This window comes from Labrus mixtus, chromosome 5 (genome assembly GCF_963584025.1).
Source record: "Labrus mixtus chromosome 5, fLabMix1.1, whole genome shotgun sequence".
Lineage (NCBI taxonomy): Eukaryota > Metazoa > Chordata > Actinopteri > Labriformes > Labridae > Labrus > Labrus mixtus.
The window spans coordinates 5,926,125-5,951,546 of NC_083616.1; the positions used below are offsets into that span (position 1 = coordinate 5,926,125).

Genomic DNA, 25,422 nt, shown 5'->3' on the forward strand with positions numbered 1-25,422 from the left:
GAAACGTGTTGATTGCTCACAATAAAGTCACAGTAAAGTGTTTTCAGTGTGTGACGGGTTATTTAATTATTTTCTCATTAAAATAAGAAGTGCAAAGAAACATTTCCATATACATCAACAATAAAGAAGGTATTAAACATTAAAAACACGTGAAGGGGCACCGGCTAGATAGCAGTTATGTCGTGTGCACCACGTACATAGGCTGTAGTCCTCATTGCAGCGGCAGTGGGTTCGAATCCGACCTTGGCCCTTTGCTGCCTGTCACCCCCCTCAATAAAGGCAAAAAGCCAGGCAGAAAAAGTAATAATGGCAGGATGACATAATGTTTTTTAACTTGTTTTAAGAGTCTAATCATGTTCCAGTGTTATTCAAGTGTGCAGATTTATTATGTCTCAACGTTAACGACTTTACATATTTTGAAAGATTCTGTCCTCAGAAATAAGTCCAACCCACCTGAGTCATGTTTTCTCTCCTCCCGCTCTGCAGCTGTCCATGTTGTCCGAGGTGAGGAGTATGGTGGCCCCCCAGGATCTGGAGCTGTACGACCGGCTGGTGCTGCACCGTGAGAGGGAGACTCACCAGGCCTGGCACGGAGGGATCGGAGTCATGCACCCGCAGGCTCACTGCACCCACACAGCCCCTGTGGCCCACGATGCAGGACACACCGTCCCTGCTACGGTAGATCCCTTATCTACTCTTACTAAGAAATGTCTCACTCAGTGTAGTGGAGTGTGTGGGGTAATCGTTCTGAACTGGTTCCACTTTAATGTGACCTCATTCAAAGATGTGTATCAAATAATGAAGTCATAATAGAGCTAAGATAACAGGGCTGACAGGGACAAAACTCAAGGTAGGGTTTTAAACTTCTCAAGGTTATTTTGCTCTAATGACCTCCATGTAGCTGAATCTTTTTACAGGAATGCTTAACAAATTATTTGACAACATGTAGTGATTTAAAATGATTAGCTACAAGCTAACATTTCAAGCTGTAATTTGACATTTCACAAAAATAGACTTCACCTGTTGATTGTTCTTCTTTGTTTTTGTAAAAAAAAAAAAATCATCAGTCAAGGCCTTGTACTGTTTGAAATCAAATTTCACATTTAGTCCAAATCACCTGAAGAATTTTTGTTCCACACATTTTATCTGAGACCCTTTGGGAGCTGACTTGTTACTTTGAGGCATAGACTGTATACAAAAAAAATGGACATTGTTTGTGGGTTTAAATAAGTGAAGCCACTGTACATGTGCCTAAACCTGCACTTATTAAAACGGCCAGCAGGGGTAGACTCAACTGGCTACTAAAAGACATCCAATCGTTTAGAAGTTTATGAGAGAGTCATCAAATACTTCCGGTGTTACTGGAGCCAGCCTCAAGTGGACACTCGAGGAACTGCAGGATTTTGCTCTTGTGCATTGGCTTCATTTTTCAAGACCGGAGGTTGCCGCTTGGTCCACTCACAGAATATTTAATAATTTATTGTTTTTAACTATTAAAAGTTGCGGGCAAACTCCTGCACACTCTCTCTTTGCTTGCGGCAGCTTTTGGTTAAAAATATGACTGAAGGTTTGATGTGTCTCTTTTTAGAGCTTTAAGCTACTTAAAACTATTTATCATTATAATTATCGATATTGTTTCACTTTAAAACATCTGGTTTGAAACGCATTACGGCATCTAAAATGTTGACTACTTCAGTCCAAACAGCTTAGCACAGGGCCATTGACAAAGCTGCTGTACAACACAATTTACATAATCTGTTAATAAAGTCCACTTAACAGGACAGAAAGACTCTCGTCAGAGCTCTTCAGTTCGGACTCTCTTATTAACCAGGATCCAAATACATCACTTCGAGTGTGTGTGTGTGTGTGTGTGTGAGTCCCTCCCTCATTCTCAGACACTTGCATCCGTCTTTGACGCAGAGCGGCTCGTCTTTGTGGCAGGTCAGAGTTTCTGTAGTATCGATGTTTCACTGAGGCCCACATCCATCCACTGAGGCCTCATTCTGCCAGGTCACAGGCTGCCTATGATCCACTTCCTCCAGCCTCCAGAGCAACTTTACCCTACAAAACTCTGTGACTGAAGTCAAAGCAAAGATTATGTCCCTCTGCGTGATTCTTTCAACAAGTCAATTCAAACAGTTACAAATCCCTCTAGGGGCGATTGGTTTGCAGCAGCTTGTACAAACAACATCAACAAATAAATGTCAGCCAATAATATGAAGCAGTAACTGAAATTAATACTTTCAGAGATCCATAATCAAACAGACTGAAAAAAAACAATAAAATGATCAGTCTAAGCCAAATAATAAAAAGATCTGTGATTGTAAAGGATAAAAAGTCTGTAAAGAAATATAAACCATAAGGATCACTCAGTATTCTCTTCAGGAGGGATAGGTTTGTCAGACTCTGGCCGTCTGCCTGACTTCAGCTCTTTTTGGTGCATCTGTCTCAGCGTGGTCGGCTGTTTGGGCGTTGTCATTAAAATCTCGCTGTTTGCAGCAGCTCACCATGTGTCTGTGTAATTGCCCGCGCTGACACACTCATTACCGTGGTGGTGAAATTACAACCCCTCAATAAAAAAGCTAATTGTGTTTAATTTACAGGCAGTTAGTTACTCAGCGAGAAACAGCGAGATTTATTGTAGGAAAACCATGTTGTGACACGTCGTTGTCTCATTAGATGGATTTTTTCCATGCAGGTTGGCTGCAAGACAGTCATTTAGAGCAGCCAATAGCTGTAATTAACATAGTTTAAAATGTAGGAGTGTGCCAAAAGGAGGGGGGGTTGGAGTGTTTGTAGATGGGCATATCGAGCCAGGCCATTGTTTGCATACTAATTTATTAGAGGGTAAAACCTCAAGACAACAACTATCTTTTGTTTGAAAATAAAACTGGTTAAAAGACGTATGTGGCAACTGAGAAGAATATTTCTCTGTAGTGTGCAGCAGTAGAAAATCTTTCTTGCCTGCTAGTCGTTTGTGACCAACACATCACTACACATGTCTTCTGTAAACAATTCCTCACGAGGCAGCTCACAGCCCTTCTGTTCTTCCACATACCTGCCTGCCTCAGCTTATAAAGATGGCAGCCTCCTGTTCTCATCAGCCATTGGCTGTTGGATAAGGAAGGCCAGTCCCCTCTTTAGCGTAACAGACATAAAAATACAACCTATCAGGGATGGTGTCGCCATAACACTATCACCTGACGATGTCCATCTGGTCAAAACATCGTGATCATTAAACTTTTTTTGACATTGAGTAAGTTTGTGATGGGACGTGATGTGATTAAAACTGTCTTCCCTACCATAATGATATGATAAGATGAGTAGTTTTGTCTTTTTAACAGTTAAGGCCAATCCAAATCTCACTGTATTTTAGGACATTTCACTTTCATATATCTGTTCTATTGTAACGTTCTGATAGTCCGAGGGACAATGATTTGGGGAAATGTATTTTGAAAATCTGCAGGAAGTCTTTTTGGTTGCAGCCGTACTAGCAGTAAAGTTTCAAGGATCGAAAATGTGAGAGTATCTTCATAAATGGATGATCACAAACAAACAAATCTACAAACAATCATCTCTGTGTGGAGTTACAATCAGGCTACACTCTCCACCAGCTGTGATTTTGCGGTTAAGGCAAAAACTGGATTCATGGAAAACTGAAAGGTTACAGTTTTACTAGCACATCCGAAAAGTAACAAGAGGAGTGTGAGCCAAGGAGAATGCTCGGCCTCCAGTGGAAACACCACGGTTTTAGAAAAGTCCTCAAAGGAAATCACTGCTCAAGACTCCCAACGGACTGGCAGACACAGCAGTGTAGACAGTCACAACATTTCAGAGGTTAATTCAAACCAAAAGATTTAAGAACAATACCACAGGTTTCTCTACATATTAAATGTTGTTAGCTGCTTGATCACAAGATTATTGGGTCCCCTCCCTTTACCCGTGTTGGGAGTTCCTCTTCTTGCTGTAAGAAGATCTGGACTCCTTTAAGGTCTCCTGGGGCTCCCTGAAGCCCGCTTTGAAACCGCTGCAGAGATGAAACAAGAGAGTCTGGATCCTCCAATGGTTCAGCTGTTGCATAAAACGCTGTCTCTCAAACACTTTGTTCGAACTGTTCAAACTTTCCTGCACTCATTATGTTGTCCTGTGCTACAAAATCCCATCCATCTGTTATCTGCATTAAGTAGGCTGAAGTAAGCCATGCTCAAGTTTTTATTACAGATTGAGCCCCGCGGTAATGAAAAGGCCTCACACTGTCTCTTTCAGAATGACGGCTCTGCTGGTGGCTGGACGGAGAAAGGCGAGGAGGAGAACAGTAATGCCTTACAAAACATTGTACTGGTAGGTGTCAGTCTTTGTTTGGATGAACTGTGTTGTTTTTAAGGTCTCCGTTTTTTCAATGGACTGGTTTATGCATCAAATCACAGTGCTTCCATATTCTGAGCAGACCAATTAGCTTAACATAACAAATTTGAGCTTAAGTGACTTAAAGTAAAGCTATGATGTTCATCACATCACACAACAAGAACGTGTAGGAGCATTGACAAACAGCAAAGTCTTGTCTTCAGATGATTATCAGCACTTCTCTGCTGCTCTCCATCTTACAGACACCAGGTAGTGAGACAGGAAGGGAGGGACATTTGGAGGCAGGAGCTGGGAGGCGAAGGAGGTGTGTCCAAAGAGAGCATACATTTATTTTCCTCTTTAAATCTGCATATTCTTACTGTAAGAATGCAGATTTTAATACATGGTTAGATGGCACAAAGATGAAAGGGTTGTAAAAGTCAAGATCAGATGCAAGCCCTTGCTTTTGTTTCTCCCTTCAAGGAATAAATGTGTAGTCGGTGAATTGGTTTGTGATTTAGGAGTGACATTCCAGCAGAGAGGGCCGTCTAAATCCCAATGACCACATTGCTCAAACATACAGGAACAATTCAAGGGACCTTAGACATGACTTGATGAATGTCATTCACTAATGACACTAATGCAGTTCCTGTTTGTGACCCGGCTGTTCAGAGGATGTGCAGATTGATTGGCTCCCAGTATTGCTGCCTGCAGGGTTGCTGAGGGGGAACTTTCCCTCTCTGAGGTGGACAATTTCTCTGCCCCTGAAAGTGAGTGGTATGCAGTTTGTCCGCTTACAGCGTTCTCAAGAACTGCCCATTTCTACAACTTACCTCATATAAAGGGTTTAATCAGTATTCAGGACATGAAGGCAGGAGGGTCTTGTTCTGTGTAAAGTAAAAAAAAGCCTCCTCTCACATATCTATCTTAACAACCTGTACAGAATGTGGTTTTCTAAATACATGCACAAACAAAAGAAATTGGAAAAGACGCAGGGCCTGATCCATGAAAAAAAAGGATGCTGCTGGATCTTTGGCTCCTTAACAAATGACAGAAAAGCTAAGTGTGCAATCAAAAAAAATCCATTTGCATGATTCAAATTTGGGAGTATTAAAATATTGGGCACAAATTGCCCAACCCCCCCCCCCCCCCTTCCTGTGCAAATAAGCCTTGTTGTATCTAATTCCCAAAGAACGACCCTAATTGCCAAAATTAGTGTTACAGTGTCCAGTTACAGTGGTGCTATTTAGAGCCATTGAGACCCAGGCACAATTTCTCTGTCACTCTCTCACTGTATCCCACAGTATTTTTTTATGTATATCCCTCACAAACTTCCAGCAATCAGGAAAACAACAATGCCTCTGTATGATGATTTGTTGATATTACTTTGACATCACTTTTATTAATATAAGCAGGGATTAAATCAGTCCGGGACTGTCAGTGACTCGACACTTCATCCACATCAGTGGAGATGTTTGGAACAGTTACGTACAAGAATGCAATTTTGTTTCTTGTTTTTTCTTATTTTCTTTTTTTTCCGAGGTGCCCTTGCTTGCTCCATTCAGAGAGAAGGCTTTGTTCTAAAAGTGTGGCATCAAAATAAACCCTGAAAGTTTCCTCTTCCCTCCTAGTTCATCATCTTTATGTAGACAAAACAGCTCCGTCAGCATGAGGGCTCATCTGTGCGCAGAGGAAAGGTGCCAAAGTAACATTAACTTTTATTATTTAAGGCCAAGCTCCTGCCTTTTAGTGCCCATAAAACTGAGACTGACACTTTGAGAAAAGCTCCTGATCCTGTTTCAGATTAAAATGTTGTGGTTCTGTGAATATGTATGAATTCTACCTCAGATTTCTGGGCAGGTTGATTATTTAACAGATTCTAGCTAGCTGTTTTCCTTTACTTCCAGCCTTAATGCTAAGCTAGGCTAAATCACCACTTACACTTTTTGCTTTCAGGAAAAGGTACAGAGACTCCTGTGCAAAGATGGCATTTATAAAAAACAGTTTGTCCAGTTGCCATTAAATACTTAAATTCAGTGAGGACACTTTGCTTCCTCATAATGACATGAATTAAAGGTCACAAATTATGCAAAATACACTTCACCATGTTTTCTAACACTATACTAACTCCACAACACTAACACTAGGGTGACACCACCCTAGCCTGTCTTCAAACCCCCCAAATTATGAGAAAAGTCCATCCTTTCCGACTTTTGCCTGCTCCACTTTTCAGGAAATGTGTGCTCAAACAGGCTGTTTGGAGATTTTCTCTTTGTGACATCACAAAGGGCAGTAACCTCTCCCCCAGGTGGGTGACACTCCCACAGCTAGGTGTTTGTTCTGCCCTCTGAGTCTGCCTTCTCACCGTAAACAATAGGTCATGGAGCGAGAAAGCCAGAGTCACACCCCCTTCAAGAGGGGCGTGGTCAGACACAGTTCATTTACATTTGAAGCTACAGACACAGAAACAGCCTGTTCTGAGCAGGGCATGGTTTATAGACATGATCAAATACAGGATCAGAGGGGAATTATAACAAGAAACTTCACAGACATGTTTTGGGGAGCTCTGAGACTTATTTAATATTTTAAAAAGCAGGATAATATGTGACCTTTAAAGCTCAATTATTAGTTTAAAAAAGGAGCTAAACCATTCAGGGTTTATGAATATTTACTGTTTTTTTTCCTTGACAGGATGACAGGCAGGCTTCAGGTGAGTCTCCTCCCCCCTTCAGAGCAGCCCCCCTCCAGGCTCAGAGCCGCCCATCCAGGGAGAGGGAGCTTAGAGGGAAGCCTTCAGCCCGGCTGGTTCAGCCCGGATCCAACCTGCTCTTCAGCGGCCCCACCCGGCTCCTCCAGGAGTGTCTCCACAAGTCGCTCAAATCCCTCCCCAGCATCAACCAGCCCTCCCCAGCCCCCGCCCACCACACCTGTGTCGGTGCCTGCCACCACACTTCTCTCCCCAATCATCTACACCACACCTGTCAGAGCTCCCTGCAGCTTTCCGACTCTGAACAACTCAACCACTCCCACTTCTCTCATCACTTCCACCACCACGCTGCTCCCCTCAGCCGGCCCAGCTCAGGACACCACACCTGCCCGGGCTTCCTGCACCACCGGGACTCTGCTAAACCAGAGTTGTCCGTCAGGCTGGCCTCCAGATCCAGCTCCTATGAGAAGTCTGGAATCTTATCAAAGTCTGCGTCCTCTTCCAAAGCAGCGTCTCCCATGGGGTCCCCTCATCCGTCCCCCCGTCCCTCACCTTGTCCCTCCCCCTGCCCCTCCCTCATCACATCTGTTGCCCCACCCTGTAGTCCTGACCGGCCCTGCTCACCTGCTCTGACCCAGAAAATCATCATAACGGACATGAATCGACTGTCTGCAGACTCCAGACCCCAGCAGAGAGGTATTCAAGTCTATGTTTGTACTTGTGTTTGCTTCAATTTGCAGATATATATCTTGTGTGCCTTCAAATATAGTGCCCAGTGCAGCTTTACCTCTGTTATTAGAATAAATATTACATCAAAGTCATACTTTAAATTCAGATTTTATCTTGACTCACAGCTGATACATTTTTCTGCAATTGTTCATCACAAAAATAAATTCTGAGAGTTTATTTTTTTTCACCCTTTTGAATCCTTGCTCTAAATTTGCAACCTTCATCAAAAATATGTATTTTTTAAACTATTTCTACATTTCCTGTAGATATTTCAAATTTAAACTTTCCAGAAAACATCCTTTAACCTGCTGCAGGTGTGACAAATTTGACTTTTTACTATCACTGATACTGTACAGACTAAAGCCATTACCTGTGTGTTTGGAAGTAAACAACATCCTAGTTAATTTAGCAGTTGTCCACATTTTTACTGGCTGGAGGTGCTAGTAAATTAGTAAGTATTGGTGCTTTCACACGTATGCCAAAAACTCCTGGAAATTCCCCTAAATGTTCCAGTTTAGATGCGTGTGTGAATGCAAAAAGTCAAGTTTTTCCTTTCAGCCCTCTGGTCAGTTTTCTGTGTGACCTGAGGACTGAGCTGGTTTTAAAACGTAGCAGGAAATATTCACAGCGAGGGATGAGGGGGTGATGACATTTATATCTTCAAAGGGGTATGCGATGAGTTTATAATTGTCTGCTCTCAAAGGATAATGAGTACATACACATCACACAATTAGGTGAAATATCATGTTAAAAAGTGATAGAGATTTGATAAAGGTCAGAGATGAAGTTAATGCCCCCCAGCGGTGAATTGGTCAGGCAGTCACCGCCACATTCTTGACCTTTGTACAGAGCGTGTGTAAAAGGTCACTGCCCAGTGCTTACACAGCATCAGTGTCATCACAGATTAAAGTCATGAAAACCCGAGGAAAAATCACCTTTATCATGCTCTATATGCAACAAACTCACTGGTCATTTGTTTCAATGTTTTTCTGTGTAGGGTTGTGACGATACCAGATTTTTAAAACTTTGATATAACTCAAGCAAAAACCAAATGATATCTGTTTAAATACCATGGCAACAACAAGAACAAGTCCTAGGCAACACATGTATTGTTTTTTACTGAACAAAAACTGCAGGTAAACTCCTGCACCCTGCCTGAGTAGCACAAATACATTTATGTTCTGAAATGGGTTTTTGTGCAACTTTGACCGGGCTCTCTCTCTTTTTTTCAAAATAATGACTGAAGATCTAGGGTTTTATTGAAGCCTCAGTATTTTTTCTATTCTATCAATCATTTAAAATAACAGATTGTATTATTTTAAAAGAGATGGTATTTAATCACATCACAAAAGAGATCAGCCCAATGAAATCGCAGATTCTAGATATGGCTGCTGGACATGAGTGTGACCAATTCTGTTTAAACAGATCTAAAATATTAACCATTAAAACTACACCAAATAAACACTCCGGTCATTATTGTCATCTTATTGCACATTTGTTGTTGAGGTCTTTAGGTTTAGTTGCTGTTTTTAAACGCTGCATTAACAGAAGTGGTTGTTTTTCTGCCTAAACGTGTTGATGTTTATCCTTAAATCAAAACCATTATAGCTACAACATTACTTAGAGTAAGTACTTAACCTTTAGCTTGTACAGACTTGAGATAAACGCAGCATATGGCAGAAGCCCCGAGTCACCATTATGTTTGTTCTTTTAAGAATGTTATTGTACTTCACCGTGCCATTCAGAAAAATGTGCCTGGTGTTTTTTATTTAAGTAATGATCCCAAACACACTGCTAATGCCGTGGAATCATAGTATAGATTTAAAACAGCTCATTAACTGACTGCTACAGAGTCAAGACCTGAATGATATAGAGGCAGTATGGGATCACCTGGACAGAGAAATAAATAAAAGACAGCCTTAATCTAAAGAAGAACAGCTGAAAGAATCCTAATATATCAGAAGATGACTTAAAAACACTTTAAGACAGTCTCCCCAAGAGTTAAAGATGTATAAGTGCAAAGGCAGGTCAAACTAACACTGACTTTTAAATACTAAATACTGAAAAATACTGCCTTTTAATTTTGCAAATATATTTCCTTTATTTTCTTTTTGTATCATAAGAAAGATGCTGAGAAAATAAATATGTAGGGTCATCAAAACTTTGCTAAAACAACAGAGCTAGTGGTGGTCTAGAGCTTGTGAACAGTAATGTACTTGATGTCAAAATACAATCAATATTTTAAAAAATAAATACAAATGTACAGAAACACGATAACTTTTAGTGATCTGGTTCTTGTTGAAAGTTGTTTTTAGTTCCTTTAATAAGAATTGTTTCAGATCAATTTGATTTGTGCGTTTTGGAGCAAATGTAAAACAGTTGGATATTTTCTATTCATATTACCTATAATAAGACCGATCTAAGTTGCGGTAGTTACTTGGATGAAATTCAGTTTTAGTTTCTACAGATTCAATCAGCATGAACTAGAAACTCAGAGAAAAAAGTAATGGCGTAGTCACTGTAGACCAGTTCTTTTGCAGACTTCTTAAGAATTAATACAGAAATTATTTTTAAGCAAAAACAGCATCAACAGAAACAAGAGCAGGGAGAATAAAGGTACACATAATGATTCTTAAATGTGGTGAAATTGTTGTGAAATCTGTTGAAAGTACAGAGACTGAGGTCCTCCATGCAGATGGGCCCCTGGTTCAATCCGACATGTGGCTCCTTTGCTGCATTCCCCACTCTCTCTCCATGATTCCCTGCCTTATCCACTCTCCTCTAAAATAACGGCACCCAAAGCTAAAAAATAAAGCTTTAAAAAGTACATTTATATTTAAAGCGGGTTCTAAAAGAACAGTTGTCAGTGCAGCTTAGGTAAACAAGGATCACTATCAGAGCACACACTCAGCACCTCTTCTTCATGTTTATTTCAACATCATTATTTTACCATCATGTTGATCCATTCAGGAGCCACTCTGTCCCAGCTGTCAGACAGCGGGCAGACTCTGAGTGAGGACAGCGGGGTGGATATAGCCGAGGCAGGGGGCCTCAGTAAGGATGGCAGCCCCCGACCCAGCAAGAACCAGCAGGGCCACCAGGAGCAGCAAGGGGGGGCCCACGCACCCCCCGCAGGGGCCAACAGACAGGTGAGGACCTCATACATTACCATAAATAAATCACTTCAAGTCATGAGATTCAATCTGTTTCTTAATTTAACAAAAACAGATTGCCCCAAGGTGACCCATTCTTACTTAACCACTTTGGACTTTCAATACTTAAAAAGTCACAGACTAACATATCATGAAGGGTCATAATTTACAGAACAACCACTTGATCCTTGTCAAGACTGTTTTTCAATCATGATCCGATATTACATATTTCCAATACAGAAGGCACGCACACACACACTGAAGGCCCAGTGTGTACAGATTCAACCACCACAGCAGCCGCAATCTACACATCTGTCAGACCACAAACAAACAAAGTCTTTTAACTTACCATTTGAAGAGTAACCCATCAGAAATTCGATTTAATCCAAACACATTACATCTAGAAAGGTGCCTCCCCCTGTTCTATCGGCCAATTACAAGCAACTGTGCTGCTGACTGACATTTCTTGTAGCCAATGAAATGATCTAAAGGTGGCTATGCTGCTTCTATTAATCCTTCTGGGGGATATACTAAGTGGATTAATTTAAAGTAAGAGTGGTTTTCAGAACTGCATTCAGATTATTAATAAATTGATATTCATAACAAGATAGGATATGAGTCACGATTTATTTGAGAAAAAACAGAACAATCTATGTAAAATTAGACATTAAACACCCCCATATAGTTTAAATGGAATGATCCTTGTCCTCGACTGCCTGAGCCTCTCTCGAATGAATCGTCGAAGATTGGACTAAATGTGTTCACCCCTAATATCAGAATTTTAGAGAGACTCTGAACAGCTTTGGTCTCGATCGCCAGACACCAGACGCACCAGAGAATCAGTTTGTGAGATCGTCTCATCTTGTTTTTCAGCTTCTTATTAACTTTATGGAATTAATTCAGCGAACAGTTGATTAGAGACAAACAAAAGCACTGCACATATGACAATGGGATTAATTATACAACATCAGATTAGGTTCGGCCTCATAATGCTTAGAGCAATAAGCACTTGTCTGTGTGACTGCAGTCCAATCAAACACACACATTTCAAATAGAGAAATGAAGTACGAACCGTCTCAACTCATTTGTATCAGAAGAGAAAATAATGTTGTGGATAATTAATTACCAACAAAGGATAAAATGTGATGACAACACATTCAATTCAAATCAATTAGTTTTGTTATTAAAATCTTTTAATACAATAACTCATTTAGAGATAAGTCTGAGATTGTCTTTTTGGTCGACAAACTGAGAATGAAACTTTTTGTGGCAGAATTTTTACAGACATTTTTTAGCAATAAGTAACTCTCCAAACACAATACAAGATAATACAGATCAGTGTCCATGAGTTATTTGGGTTAATCTTCTAATTGGAGCACGGGACAAAGAGAAATTAAGAGGAGAAATTGGTACAAACTCAAAAACATTCAAGCAGATTATAAAAAATGAGGCATAGCGCTCAGACGCTCGGGACACATTTCAGGCGCAAACAACAACACAGGGGTGATTTTATTTTGCAAAACATTCAAACCTGAAAGTGGAAAACCTCTGCACTGTTTTCAGTCGTGTCTACAGTCATTCATGTCATGAAATGACTGAGCAGTGACGCAAAGATAAGAACACTATGGATTCACACACAGACTCAGAGGGAGCGTTCAAAAGGGTTAAAACGTTTAACGAAGTCGGTAAACGCTAGGACTAGGCACTAGCACTATGAACTGACAACATGAGGGAGCACACACTTGGAATAAATACGCAGACAATCAGAGGATAAGGAGACACAGGGGTAATCAGGGCGGGGCTGACATAAGAGGCAGGAACATGAAGATGAGTAAAAAACTATAAAATAAAACAGGAAATAATGAAAACATGCGAGAAACAAAAAGCATGACCTAATTAACAGAGCGAACATTGTCAACCAGTACAATGAATCCCAATGTGGGAATGCACTCATTCATTTTTTGAAAGTTGTCTTTGTTTTGAAAAACATGGCACTGCTTGTATAAATAAAATACTATTTAAAAAGGATGGTAAAAACGGACATAGAAGGTGATATATGTGCACGTCTGATCTGAATCTACAAGATGTAGTAATGTGGACACATGTCATTTGTATATTGCTTATCAGCAATCCTCCTGACTCCTCTTCTCTTTGTGTTGCAGCAGACTGCCTCGCCGATCCCAGCGACCACGGCAACCCTGGTACGAGTGATGAAGAACGCCAGCACGCTTGGCATCGCTATAGAGGGCGGAGCCAACACGCGTCAACCTCTTCCACGCATCGTCACCATTCAGGTGAAGCAGCAGAAGCATCGAGTTTATAGGATGATTCCTTGATTTATAGGAAATAACCCATTTTTTCTCTGCCAGTGGTTATGGTTTTTGCTTTGGAAGTTCTGTCACTCGTCTTAAATTGAAAATAATTCAGAGAAAATTCACTCGTGTCTTTTCCAGAACGTCCGTCTTCTTTCAGCATCTGATTATCTGCTAACATTTGTTTTGCACTGACAGCTCTCTCAAGCAATCAGTCAGACAAACACAAGTCCTGTGTTTGATATTTCTAGCTGACGTCTTTCGCAATCCGTCATGTCCAACGAGACACAAGAAAGCAGAGCAGTACATTTCCATAAGTGTTTTATACATGCGGAGGGCTGGGGGCGATAACATCAGCTAATCACTGAATGAGTTACAGCCTTGGACGCCTCAGGAGTCTGACATGAACACACACGTCACACACAGACACACACAATTTAGTTTTCTGCTCAGGGCATCCTTGGAGGCTTTTTTTGTGTGACTGTGCAGTGATTTCCATAACAATGACTCCTCTCTCTCCTGTCTCTGTGAGTCTCAGGACGGTGGGTGACAGTGAATGTCAGTCTGTACGCTGATGACCATCACAGTCATTAGGCCGCTCAAAAACACAACGTCCCCTACAACCAGGAGGCCATTGTAACATGGGAACATGCACATTTGTCTTATTATGTTCCCATCATTTCATGGGGGTTTTATCAAATAATGCTGAAGTCGTTCTGTTCTGATTGGTTGAACACAGACAGTGGAATCTCTTGTTTGGTGTTGATGGGTAATTTTAGGATCGATGTCTGATGAAGGGCGACGGCCCGAAACATTACAGGTGGTAATATTTCCATTAAATTCAATTTAATTGGAGCAGCTTCTGGTGTGCGGACTATTTTTTCTACCTTTGGATGTTTTTTGTTCAGCACCCAGTACATAAGTTTTCAGATGTGTTTTTTTTGTTGTTGATATTTTTGCAATTTAAGAATCAGAGATTGAGATTGTGACATTTGGTACAGTGCAGATTGGATGCACTATATAACTTATTCTGTCTGTCTTTTTAAATAAAAGATAAGAAAGATAAATACAGAGCAGAAAATACGCCTGCTCTCTTATTCATAGTATGTGGCCAGGCCTTGTCTTCATCTTGACAAACATCCCTGAGATCAACAGGTGGTTGGATGTTTGACCAAAAACTGTCAGTGCATCGTGCCAGCAGAAACAAATGGCTGTGTGTGGTAATGATATTTGTCTTGCCTCCGTTTCCTGCACTGACTAATGCAGTGCCGTACAGATTATTCTGACACATGGTGCATGTAAGTCATCCAATCTCAGATCCTTCATTCTCAAAAACAGCTGACAAACCTTTCTTTTTATTTCATTCCTCTTGAAAATGTCATAATGTCAAGCTTTTGCATTATTGAAAAGAGAACACTGAAGTTCCTTGTGGGATGCTTGAAATCTTTTAATGCATTTCAGATTTCTGAAGAGCAAGCTGCTGATAATGACCTCAGCCTGGTCCCTCTGGCTGTAGGAGCTGCTATGGTGATCAGGCTGGGGTTGATGCCCTGCTCATGGGCACATTAGTGATGGCTGTGGAGAGTGCGTCTGATTCATTACCCTGCTCAGAGTCTGTTGGCCAGTGTGCAGAATAAGAATTCATTAAATTTGGCCTGTACGGCCTGCAGTGATGTTTTCAGCTGCTGCGCTGTAATTGAATGTCACAGCTAATAAACATGTTTAGCTCTGAGGATTAAATTGAATCAGGCAATTTGTCCTGTTTGTCCTGAGTGATGGAGGAATCAATGGATGGATGGATGGATGGATTAACCGCGTGGCTCTGTTAGACCGCCCAGGAGAAGATGAGAAAAGGTCATGTTACACACACGCACACACACACACAAACACACACACACACACACACACACACACACACACACACACACACACACACACACACACACACACACACACACACACACACACACACACACACACACGGACAAACAAACTCATTGAAACACACAGACTCTAATGACAAATTGCTAATCTCAGTCATCGACACAAGTTCACACTAATTAGTTTTTTGTTTTGCTACATTTTCCCCAACTGTTAAAACCTCTCAGGTGTATGAGAACCGAGTTAAGCTGCTGGACCTGTTTCAGTTCAAAACTCAGTTTTTTAGACGCAAATATGCTTTTAGAGAAGAAGACTTAAACCCTTTTCACACATACGGAAATCTCCTGAAAAACTCTGGAGATTTGGCTACCCGGAGGTTCTTTAGGTTCTTTATGTGTGAACTCAAACAGTTGCGTTTTTCGCGCAGACTTTACCCGGAGTTTATCCGGCCAGACCCCTAGTATTTTATCCGCAGAATATCCGAGTGAGCTGATGTCTGAACGCGGCCGAATATACTCCGAAGATTTTCAATTCGAGCCAATAGAAAGAGAATGACGTTTATATACAGTGACCGGCTAAAGTGTCTGCACTCGACCACTACGATCTCCGTGCACGTAATTAAACGGCTGCATTCTGTTTTCTGTTCGTCAGTATGTTGTTCTCCTCTCTTTTGTGGATGTTGTCATTCCATTGGATTACACATAGCATTGATATAAAGGCAAATATTCTCATTATAGCGTCGTGTAGCGGACTCTATTGCTACGGCCGCTACTTCCGCGTTGTTTATTTACGTCACATCTTACCTCGGGAAATCCCCCGATCCCCCTCCCCTCTGACAGGGATAGTCCCCCGCTGTGAGGAGCATATGTGAACGGCTAGTTCGGGAGAATCTCCGGAGAAGTCCTCCTGTAAATATCTAGATATTATCCGGAGTGCATATGTGAAAACGGCTATAGACGTCTTGTTTCATAGTTGAGCCATATCAGCCCCTGATTTGTCTCGTCTCTGTCATGTGATCCTTTACTGTAAGACAACAAATGTCCTCATTGTTTATAGGGAAGTGACAAAACTTCCCAATACAATTAAAAACCCGACACAAGTAAGGAACAATTTAAACCAATGGAGAAAAAATATATTGTAATTAAAACCAGCACAGGGCCCTATCGAGCATGCATGGAGAAAGCAAGTGAAGATTCAGAGTTTTAGAATGTGTGTCTGCTCATCTCACATCCACACTCCTACTCACAAACAAGATAAAACAGTGTGCAGATATCACAAGAGAATAATGAACAACACAAATAAGAAAATCAACATGGCGCAGCAGCATGTAAAATTGAGCCATTCTGACACCAAACCATCAAAAAAAGATGAATGCGATAGACTGGGAAGATGTTTTGATATCCTGCTGGCCTAAATGAGAATAAGAGCCACAGAGATATGTGCAGCTGTGTTTTAAGGATTTGTGCTGATGACTAAGATAAGATAAGATAAGTCTTTATTGATCCCCAGACGGGAAGTTCAGGCGTTAACAGCTGCACAAAGACAAGTAGCAAGTAGAAAGTACAAAATAAAAAGTTGAATCAGAAAAGATAAGATAAATAATACAAATGAAATAGAATACAACTGGAATATGAAGGAGTTCAGTGAACTATAGAGGACAATAGCTGTAATGACTCAACTGTAAAAACTGTGAAAAAAGATTAGGTGACACAAAGTTGAGAAAATTCAGCATCTCTAAAAACGCTCTGTGCTTCAATGCCAGAAACGAAGACTGCACCTCTGAGAGTTTCACTTTTTGTGTCACACATGTATTTATTTGATTGAGCATTTGTTTAAAATCCAGTTCATTTTAAATCTAAAATTCAAAAAGGGTTTTTTTTTGGATACTGTCAAAAATATGCATGTTTTTATTAGTAACTATACAAACTCAAAAATAAAAGGTACTTATAGGAAGGAAATAAGGAAAATAAATATTTTACATTTTTAAGGTCAGAATTTGAAATAAATGAATCATATGTATTCATAATTTGACTTCTATCACATTTCTTTACATACATTGTAAAAGGTATAAAATATAGTTTACATTATAGTTCATTGTTACATCCCTAGCCTAACTGTCACATGGCATTGTCTCCCATATTGCCTAGTGGCCAATCGAGGTATTGCAACAAAATACACCTCTGCAGTGAAAACAAAGGATTTTCCGAAAAGTAATTAACAAAGACAAGACTGTGAAATGTTTGACAGTGAAACTAATATTACAACATAACTCTATTTGTACTCTTCCTGAATTTTTGATACAGTTCAATGCAGTTTTTATCTTAATCAAAGTTTTCTCAAGCTGAAAGAGGGGAAATTTAAATCCATGTTATCATCACCATGGCAGAAGTGGAAGCTGTGTTTTCTAAGCCCACAGATGTGTTTCCGTTGTGATGCCCAGTGAAGTGTAAACCACTTTTCTTGGCTTGAGGAAAATGTTATAAATATTAAATGTACATGGATGAAACATTGATGAACACAACGAGGTATAATTGGCTTTGTTGGTTCTTACAGTTTATTTTGTCAACAGTTTTGCAGAGATCTCTTTCGTAAAGGTGGTTTGAGGGGGAGGATGCTTTTTAGTTGCTGGTTGTTCCCTCAGATGTGAATCTTAAAAGATTCATGCAGAGAACCTGCTTGTTCTGTTTGTTTGGAGCAGCATGCCTAGTAAACACTTTTCTGAAATGGTGGTAAGGCAGTGATCGATTTTTTTTATTGTTTAGAGCTGTTTCATATCCCTGTTGTATGATCATCAGATCCTCTCCTTCCTTTAAGGGCAGACTAAATGAAATCGGCTCACTGGTTCAGCTGACTCTCTAGATTAAAGTATGAAAGTGAATGTATTTTTGAATTAGAATTTATTGGCCAATTACAAATAGTGACATCTGCCTAAAACTTTCTTAGCAAAATAAGTAACTTTTATGTGGCCACTGTTCTGTATTATATCCACATTTCCTGTAAATTCTCAACAAAGTTGACTACAAATTCTCTTGAAACATATGCAATGACATCCTTCACTAGCGAGAATGAAAATGGCAGACCTGCGCAAAAGTTGTTCTAAACTGGGGTTGGAGTCCATGGGTGGAGATACCAGGGGAGGGGAGGGTTTTTTTTTTTTTTTTTTACCAGAATCTCTCTGTGATGTCACAAGTTGAGCAAATTTGAAACAGAGGACTTTTTCTCTGTGTTGTAAGACTTATGCAGACCACAAACAAAGGACTGGATGGGTTTATTTCACATGTTGTGGGTCTGTAGACACTCAGATTACCCAAATATATGTTCAAAAACACTGTAGAAGTGGATTTTTTTATAATATGTCCCCTTTGAAGCAACAATATGTCACTTTTCCACCTCTAAATAGTAGTCTCATGTGGCCAGAGTGTGTAGGCAGTCCTAGATGATGAATGCACTGATTCCATTGCCTGACCTAAATCCAATTGAGAAACTATACTGTATGGGACATTATGTATGGGTGCATCCAATGCCGCCAAGTATCATCACAGACTGTCCAAGAGCTCAATGATTTCCTGATCAAGGTCTGGGAGGAGAGCCTCCAGGACACCATCCGCTGACTCATCAGGAGCATAACCAGACAAGTTAGGGAGTGCTTACTGGCACATGGGGGGCCAAACACTCTACTGAGTCACATTATGAGATGCTGAAGATTTTCTGAGATATGGAATCCAGCCCTCATTGGGTTAATGATTTTGGTTTCCATTGACAGTTACTTAATTTTGTTGACAACTAAATTTACAATATACAGCAGTAAAGATTTTTAACTTGAATAATTGGTTCATGAACATCTGGTGTGAGATTTTTTTTTGAACAGAGTATTTGAGCACCTTGTACTTGTTCGTATTTGTCCCTGTAACACATTTGTCCCTCCTACTGTCGACAGAAAGGAGGCTCGGCTCACAACTGTGGCCAGATGAAGGTGGGTCAAGTCATCCTGGAGGTCAACGGCATATCCCTGAGAGGTCGAGAGCATAAAGACGCCGCCCGGATTATCGCCGAGGCCTTCAAGACCAAAGAGAAGGACCACATTGACTTCCTGGTGGTTGAGCCGGGACTCTAGTAGGATGACTTTGCACTTTATGCAGCTCAGTTTGAAAAGGACACTGTTCGACTGCTCTGAGGGAACTGTGTACCAACTCCACGTGATGATGTGTCATAATCATGGCTCTCACTCTGATTGCAGGCTAAGAAATTAGTGGAAAAAGGACTTGAGTTTTTGCTGATTGCACTCCAGAAAGATTTGCACAATTTGAACCTTGAAACAAATGTTATGTTGGTTATTATTATTTGCCATGAAGGTCAGACCTGGGACTAATGTAACATGCATCTCTTTTGACTAATCAGTAAAGCTCTTAGGATTTCACACCCAGAATATTTTGCATGTTTCACCAGGAGTAACGGTAGTCTGCTTTCCACACCAAATATTATGAAAACAGCCACTGGCATTGTAGTTTTTTTTATTCACAAGAAATTATCTGAGGAGGCAGAGCTGCCCTTGAGGCAGACACAGACGGATTTCCCACTCGCAATAAACACTGTGCTTAACAGAGGCCATGCATGTGACGTCATGATGGGCAGAATTGTCTGCGGTTACACCCACTGAGTGGCAGAAAGCACATACTGAGAGGCAGCATCAACATTCAGCCTGAATGTTGCACAAAAAACAAAAAAAACTTCTAAACTATGAGAGAGGTTTTGCTTGTGTACTTCCCCGGCTCTGCAGGTGTATTTCAGTCTGGACATCTGATTTCTGGCCTCATGATAACATCCACAGACCTCTGCGTCCTTGGGGAGCTCCATCGAGTTCTACTAGCGAATATTTGTCTGTTTTAATCTGTTTTTGTTGTTCCCCCTTCTGAAGGCAGCTATGTTGCAGGATGTTTAGTCCGACCGAGGGGTTGTGTCCCGGTGGAAAAGTGACGTCAGCGCATCCCATCTATAAACTTTTTCTAACATAAACTTAGCATTTGCAACCTCTCATCTACATATGGTCACTTCTGGCCAGAAAAAAATATGATGACAGTCTAGAGGTAAAACTGAAGAGTTACATCATGACACCTGAGTGACATAATAATTCACAGAGGACCTAAGACAAACATATTTTGAAAAAAGCAAAGTCATAGTGAAGAACCCTGATTTGTGTTGATGCATCATATCGCGTCCAAACGAATGACCAAGTGTCCCGTTATTCTGCCTTAAAAGATTATTTATAAAGACAATCTGGAGAATTGAAGTCTTTGACTTAACAAATACAATCGTGTCATCAATCACTAATTGATATAAAGGTATCAATCATTTAATCCCAGAGAGATTGATCTATATATAACAGCTCCTTCATTTTAACCAAAGGATGCTTTATTTTCAGAGCATATATGTTTAATTCATCGCAGTCATTTTCTATATGTGCATTTTACAACGTCTCTTCAGTATTTAAAGAGGATTGCCACATGTAACAAAACACTATACCACATTAACAGTATGATAGTTTGTATATATTGTAGAATACTGATAGACCCGACATGAAATGATTCTCTATAACTTTTTTATAATATCAAATACTTTACAGTAGAGGAATATTTAATATTTTCAGAATATTATACGACACATCACTCATATTTTATCTTCCCAATAACTTTAAGTGCAGCATGTGCGCAGCTCTACACATCACTGAAGCTCTCTTATGAGTTATAGCACCATGTCCTGCATGGTCTGGGACTCAGTGATGGATCAGAGAGCCGCTAATGCACTGCACACAAACAGTCAGCAGACTGGATTTTGCTGTTATACTTACTGAGGTGTTCACAAACTGTGAGAGGCAGAAGTAGAAAGTCAGGAGGTTATTCAGGTTTGTATAAAAAAGGAAAGCCATAATTATTACCGACTCAGACCAAGAAAACTGTCTGAACACCTGTGGTTAAGGATCCTACAGGTCCTGAGTGTTTATGAGGTTCATATATCTAAAACTAATACAGCACTCTTTATTATAACAGGCCTGCAGAAAACACACCCACATTTAGTGTCTGTTTTGTTTCTGTCAAACCTCCCTCAAATTAAATGTTCAGTGCATCATACCAACATATAAAAAAAAAGGTATAACGGCCAGTTCTCCATTCCAAGTTGTCAAAATTGGTGTGACGCTTTATGAATCCCTCCAGCATTGTTTCTGCACGCTGTCCTCCAGCTTATTGTTTTTATTCAATGTTAAAGTCAGTTGACATAGAATAAACGGCGTGAATGTCTTGATATGTCTGACACGGACAAAAGGTTTAACAAACAATCAGGGTTGACTTCTTTTCAGAAATGTTTTTTTGAAGCTAACGTTGGTTTTGGGCGCTTGTTGTTTTTAGCAGTTAGTTCACATGAACCATGTGCAGAGGTTAGAGTCCATCGAGTGAGCAGCCCAGGTTTAACTGCAACCCTCGGCTTCTTTTCTGCATGTTATTCCACTCTCTCTCTCTTTCTTCGATTCCCTAATCTACCTGCTGTCCTGTCTAAATAAAGGCAAAAGCGACACCAGAAATACATTTCTACAATGAAAAAGTTACAGTACCGTTTACAACTATATGTAAGTTATGTTTATATAATACACAAGTTATTTTTTAAACTCATAACTTCCATCCCATCCTTCCATTATCTATACCGCTTTACTGTTCGGGGTCGCAGGGGGGCTTGAGCTGTTCCCAGCTGTCATTGGGCGAGAGGCGGGGTCAGTGGTGTAGTGCAGGATATACGCGGGTATAAGGAGTATGCCCACTCATTTTTCAGTCTTTATAGGGTATACCCACTTCTAAATCCCCTCTGATTCACACCAATGATTGATTAACAATATCCGTGGTATGCTGCAATTTTTTTCCTAGGATGGTGAAGGGATGACTTTCCCTACTCTGTCTCTAATTGGCTCATACGTACTAACTAAATATTCAAAACAGATACAGAGGTAAAAACAAGAATGTAGTGGAAAAAATAACATCATACTGGCTGGGTCCATATTGAAATTAAGAGTCCCTTTAAAAAAGTTTATGGTCAGTTTACAAAAACACTTTTTACATACAGATTATTTCTCCCTTTTTATAATTACAGCATGGTTTTTGCACCTTTTTTAATGGTAACCGTGATAACCATGGTCTCCCAAATTAAAGCACTTTGGCTGATTTAGCAGGAGCTGACAGCTGAGCGATATTACCTTCAATGATTTTTACTATTTTATGTTAGAGATAATGTAGAGGGAGCAGGTTGTTATCACTCAGTGGATCCCCAACAGGGTGAGCAGGACCCTGACGTGAACCTGAAGGGTCTTGATCAACCTGAAGGGGTTCCTCAGCGATACCAACCCGCCTCGCTATACATTATCCAGCTCATCACACTGCTACTTAGAAAATCAATCATTTCAAACCAAATTATTATTTCATTACAAAAACCTATTCTGCTCAGCATAATGGTCCATTGGAATCTAGAGTTAGATTAGATAGAGTCACATTAAACGGAACAGTTCCACTGATTATTAAGTAAGACCCAATGTGAAGCAAGGTGAACACATTCACCCACCTGATTGGGTTCCATTTTTCATCTTTAAACACCATTATATCCCATAGCCCGTTCCAGGGTTTACATCATGGGCCATCTTCAGTATTGTAAGTTTCTCTGTCACAGTGTACAGTTTCTATGTCTTTTATCCGTCTTTCGCCCTAGTTATCCTCTCCTTTCTCCTTTTCCCGCAGTAAACAGAACTGTCTACAGAACATATTGTAGATTGATATGATTACAGTCAGTCCTCCAGAGTCTGTGATTAGAGCTGCGTCATTATCAGCTAAATGCTTTTCTCAGTAATGGTTTGTTCTCCTATTTTTTTTTTGTATTTTGGGGCTTTTGCCTTTATTAGATAGAACCGTGGATAAAGAAGGGAATCAGAGAGAGAGAGAGAGAGAGAGAGAGAGAGAGAGAGAGTGTGTGGGCAATGACAAGTAGGGAAAGAGGCCCCAGACTTGAACCGGGCCACCCTATTGGAGGACTCTAACCTCTGTGCATGGAGCGTAACCTAACCACTAGGAACCCTGCACCCTGTTTGTTTTCCTTAATAGCTGTGGCCTATTGAGGGATAACTCTAGAGGGAGACTGTTGCTATGGTAATTGGCCAATCAGAGTCAAGTATTCAACACAGCAGGGTAATAAAATGTCATAATTTAATTTAGCAGACACTTTTTTTTTTTTTAACCAAATGTTCATCAAAGGCGAGGATTAAGACAGAAGGGAAAACAGGAAAGTGCCAAAAACAGCTCCAATTGGACACAGGTACTGACAGGTACTGACAGGTAGTGCACAGGGTGTATAGAAGCAGATCGTTTTATTATTCAACCTCTGCTGTAGAGAAGAGAGCCAAACAGTAAGTGTTATGTGTGGATTTTATTTGGTTTCTTCCTTCAAATGTTTTTCTTCTGTCCCATAAAGAGCTGATACATATTTTAATATTCAACCTGTCACATCTGAAACATGATCCAAAGTTACACCCTAGAGCCAAGAAATCTGAATTAAGAAAAAACTAATCCATGCTGTCAAAAATGTATTTTCCGGCTGATTCTATTTCTATTGGTTATATTCTATTTTTTTAATGCAATGATATAATGGTACTGCAGTGATGTAATAATGATGATGAGAGAAATGTAGGAGTTTGGTGATGAGATGTGTGAGTAATGAAACACTGAGAGAATACTGTGCTGTTTAAATGATGTATATACATGAGATGATTTTTGTTTTCTTATGGAGGAAAACTGTGCAAATATTATATATCTTGTACAGCAAAGGCACTTAGATTTATAGAGATGTATATATATATATTAAATGGTCAGATGTTAAAGGATTTTGTTAAATACTATTATGTAACCCCCTTGTGGCTGATGTAACTGCTAACATCTCTCGTGTGTTTCTTTTCCTGTGTCCTCTCACAGCTGTCGCACCACAGAAAACCCTTCAGAACGAGTCACTTTTCTCTCATTGGTTCTTCCAATCTATTTTTTTTTTCAACTGGCGAAAAAGAGTGAAATACTTCAACATATCCCCAAAGCAGATTTCCTGAAGACACAAATAAAAAAAGTCTGATAAAACCAAAGTATAATGTACCTTTCATGTTGTACATCTCGGGGAAAGAAATGAGCTGACAAGAAGTTATTTTGAGGTTTTTTCTTGTTGGAATACTTTTTAGATGTTTGGGATCTGTGTCCACTGAGGATGCTTTCTGTGCTGGCAGCGTCTTGTTTAATAAAGTTATAGAAACCTGGAAAATAATCTTTAAAAAGGAAGAAAACTCTACTTACACATGAGCAGGACAATATTATCCAAGAGCTAAAACCAACCCCCTGTGTTGAAAAATGAAGCCAATGGGGAAGTACAAAAAACTGCAGTTCTTCAGGTGTCCACTTGAGACTGGCTCCAGAAGGACCAGAAAGGGAAAATCAGTAGATCATCTTCTGAGGACCATGTAGTCTTCTCAGACTGATACCCCCATCGCTAAAGATGGGATTCAAATTCACCATCATTTACAGAACCAATGTTTCCTTGTTCTCCCCGACTGGCAATAAAAAGCTAGAAACTAAAAAAAAAAAAAAGCACCAGGAGTCTAATACACATCCAGAAGAAATTAACATGCTGCCTGATTAGTTCTTGTTCTCATCAGCACACACTGTACTTATGCGTCTTAATTTTATGAAGGATAAGTGTTATTCTCAACAGACCTGAGTCTAACCTGATTGACAGGCGGGAGCGATGCATGGTTTGTCAAAAGGCTTAAAACCCGCCTCAGCTCTAACTATTAACCTGTCGTTAGGTTGACTGAAAGTTAGGTTGAGACAACATTTGCAGCCTGACGACCGCCGAAGACAATTCTTCCAAAGCCCCCTGCAGTAACAGAGTGGTAACTTCACTTCGTCTATGGCTAACACTTGCCTGCTTTGTCCACAGGGGGCGCTGACATTGTCACAAAATAAAAGCTCGAAATGACATTGCTATCAAATTTGGGTCTGTCACTTTATAGATCTTTCAAATGTATTTCCATCACCAAATACTGAGTTAGTAGTGAGTTCATGAAATCAAAAAGGAGGAATGATACTTAAAGAGGTTTTTGTCTCAGGGGTCCTTAACATGTTGTTCAACTCTGCTTCTGATTGTATTCTACTAAATAATAATAATAATGTGATATTTAAGGATGAAAGCAACTTCAGCAGCAATTGCTGTTCTTAGTTTCATACCCGAC

The 25,422-nt window shown here is 40.1% G+C and overlaps 2 protein-coding genes across 4 annotated transcripts in view; one reads left to right on the forward strand and one right to left on the reverse strand.

The window, feature by feature from the left end:
- The window catches only part of LOC132973823 (whirlin-like), a 92,172-nt gene extending 70,063 nt beyond the window's left edge, over positions 1–22,109 (forward strand). For 2 of the 3 annotated variants that reach the window (XM_061037436.1, XM_061037438.1), the window contains exons 7-12: positions 487–678; positions 4,267–4,341; positions 7,036–7,747; positions 10,751–10,929; positions 13,095–13,226; positions 19,063–22,109. In XM_061037436.1, coding sequence (XP_060893419.1) covers positions 487–678; positions 4,267–4,341; positions 7,036–7,747; positions 10,751–10,929; positions 13,095–13,226; positions 19,063–19,239 — 1,467 coding nt within the window. In that variant the 3' untranslated portion in view covers positions 19,240–22,109. The remainder of the gene's footprint in view (positions 1–486; positions 679–4,266; positions 4,342–7,035; positions 7,748–10,750; positions 10,930–13,094; positions 13,227–19,062) is intronic. The other variant, XM_061037437.1, reaches the window with a different exon arrangement.
- Positions 1–25,422, reverse strand: part of dpp7 (dipeptidyl-peptidase 7) — a 196,202-nt gene that overhangs the window by 114,724 nt on the left and 56,056 nt on the right. The gene's annotated exons all lie outside the window — the stretch shown is intronic.